This window comes from Plectropomus leopardus, unplaced genomic scaffold, assembly GCF_008729295.1.
Source record: "Plectropomus leopardus isolate mb unplaced genomic scaffold, YSFRI_Pleo_2.0 unplaced_scaffold22732, whole genome shotgun sequence".
NCBI lineage: Eukaryota > Metazoa > Chordata > Actinopteri > Perciformes > Serranidae > Plectropomus > Plectropomus leopardus.
In genome coordinates this window covers 1-1,361 of record NW_024624640.1, presented here as the reverse complement: position 1 = coordinate 1,361, position 1,361 = coordinate 1, and the positions used below count along the sequence as shown (strand labels likewise).

The 1,361-nt window shown below is 40.4% G+C and overlaps 1 protein-coding gene across 1 annotated transcript; it reads right to left on the bottom strand.

Moving 5' to 3' along the window:
- Positions 1–374: 374 nt before the first annotated feature.
- On the bottom strand, positions 375–1,289 carry LOC121966010 (U4/U6 small nuclear ribonucleoprotein Prp4-like; the record flags this gene model as incomplete). The annotated part of the gene is made up of 3 exons (XM_042516114.1): positions 375–552; positions 641–747; positions 1,130–1,289. Coding segments are annotated over 3 exons (354 nt in total), but the record flags the coding sequence as incomplete, so codon positions are not given.
- Between the last annotated feature and the right edge of the window lie 72 nt (positions 1,290–1,361).

Below are 1,361 nucleotides of genomic sequence, written 5' to 3'. Positions count from 1 at the left end.
TCACATATCTCAGAATGTGGCTCAAATATCAGAAAAACATCACAGTGTGTTGTTTACAAATGTAAAAAGTAGGACTATGTCTAAAACATAATAAATGTGTAAAATGTTCAGGCTGGATATGTGGTGTATCGTGTGTATTAAAACACATACAGTGTTTATTGCAGTGTGTAGTAACATGTACACAGTGTGTCGTGTTCATGGTGACATGTTTTCCAAATGAATCAATCAGTCGATGAATCAGTCAGAAGTCATGTGACAGGTGTGATACCTGTGTGGGCGGGAGCTAAGACGTGTCGGGCGTTTGATGGTCTGTTGGCGATCATTAATGACGGCGTGACGCGTTTAAAGTGTTTCGTCCACAGAGACTCAAACACTCTGGGCTCAACTGTCACTTTTATTTCACAAAAAACTCTTTTCATCATTAAAAAAAAATCACGTTTCTGCTGTCATGACATCATCAACGCATCACTCTGACAGCCACAGTTTGAAGGTTCGGTCGTAGGAGCTGGTGGCGATCAGCTTCCCGTCAGGCGACACGTCGACGCCCATCACCTGGAAAAACAAACAGGTGTGACACGTTAACGTACCCACCAATCAGCAGCAGCTCCTCAACCACCAATCAGAGCGCAGCGTGTGGTACCTTCCCCTCGTGTCCCGCCAGCGTCTTCAGCGGGGTCCAGCCCGGGTGACTCCAGACCTTCGCCGTGTTGTCATACGCTCCGGTCAACAGGAAGTGACCTTCTGTGGCTACACGCCAACAAACAGGAAGTGACATCAGAGACACACTGAATTAAAAATAAGCAGTAAAATAAAAAAATTACACAAAGTTAAAACAAAAAAAGAAAAATTTATTGTAAAAAATAAAATTGGCCATAAATAACAATAATTTGCATGAAAAAAACAAAAAAGAAAAATTTATCCTGAAAAGAAAATAGTCCATAAACAGTAATATTAAAAATAATGATACTAATAATAAATTAATCCTTAAAATAAAACACAATAACTGAGGACAAATTTAATTTAATTATTTAGAATAAAAAAGTGAGGGTGCGTTTGTTTACGTTGGAATAAAAAAGTGAGGGTGCGTTTGTTTACGTTGGAATAAAAAAGTGAGGGTGCGTTTGTTTACGTTGGAAGCGGACCGCAGACAGCAGGTTCTGGTGGGCGGGGACTGTGTACAGACACTTTCTGTTCCTCAGCTCCCAAACCTTACAGGTGTTATCACCACTTCCTGTTGCCAGGTGATACCTGAGAGCAAAACAAACAAACAAAAACACCGTCAGGAATATTCAGATACCACAAACACCTGGAAGGCTCTCTATATACATCACAGAAACAACAAACAAAACAACAAAGCAAAA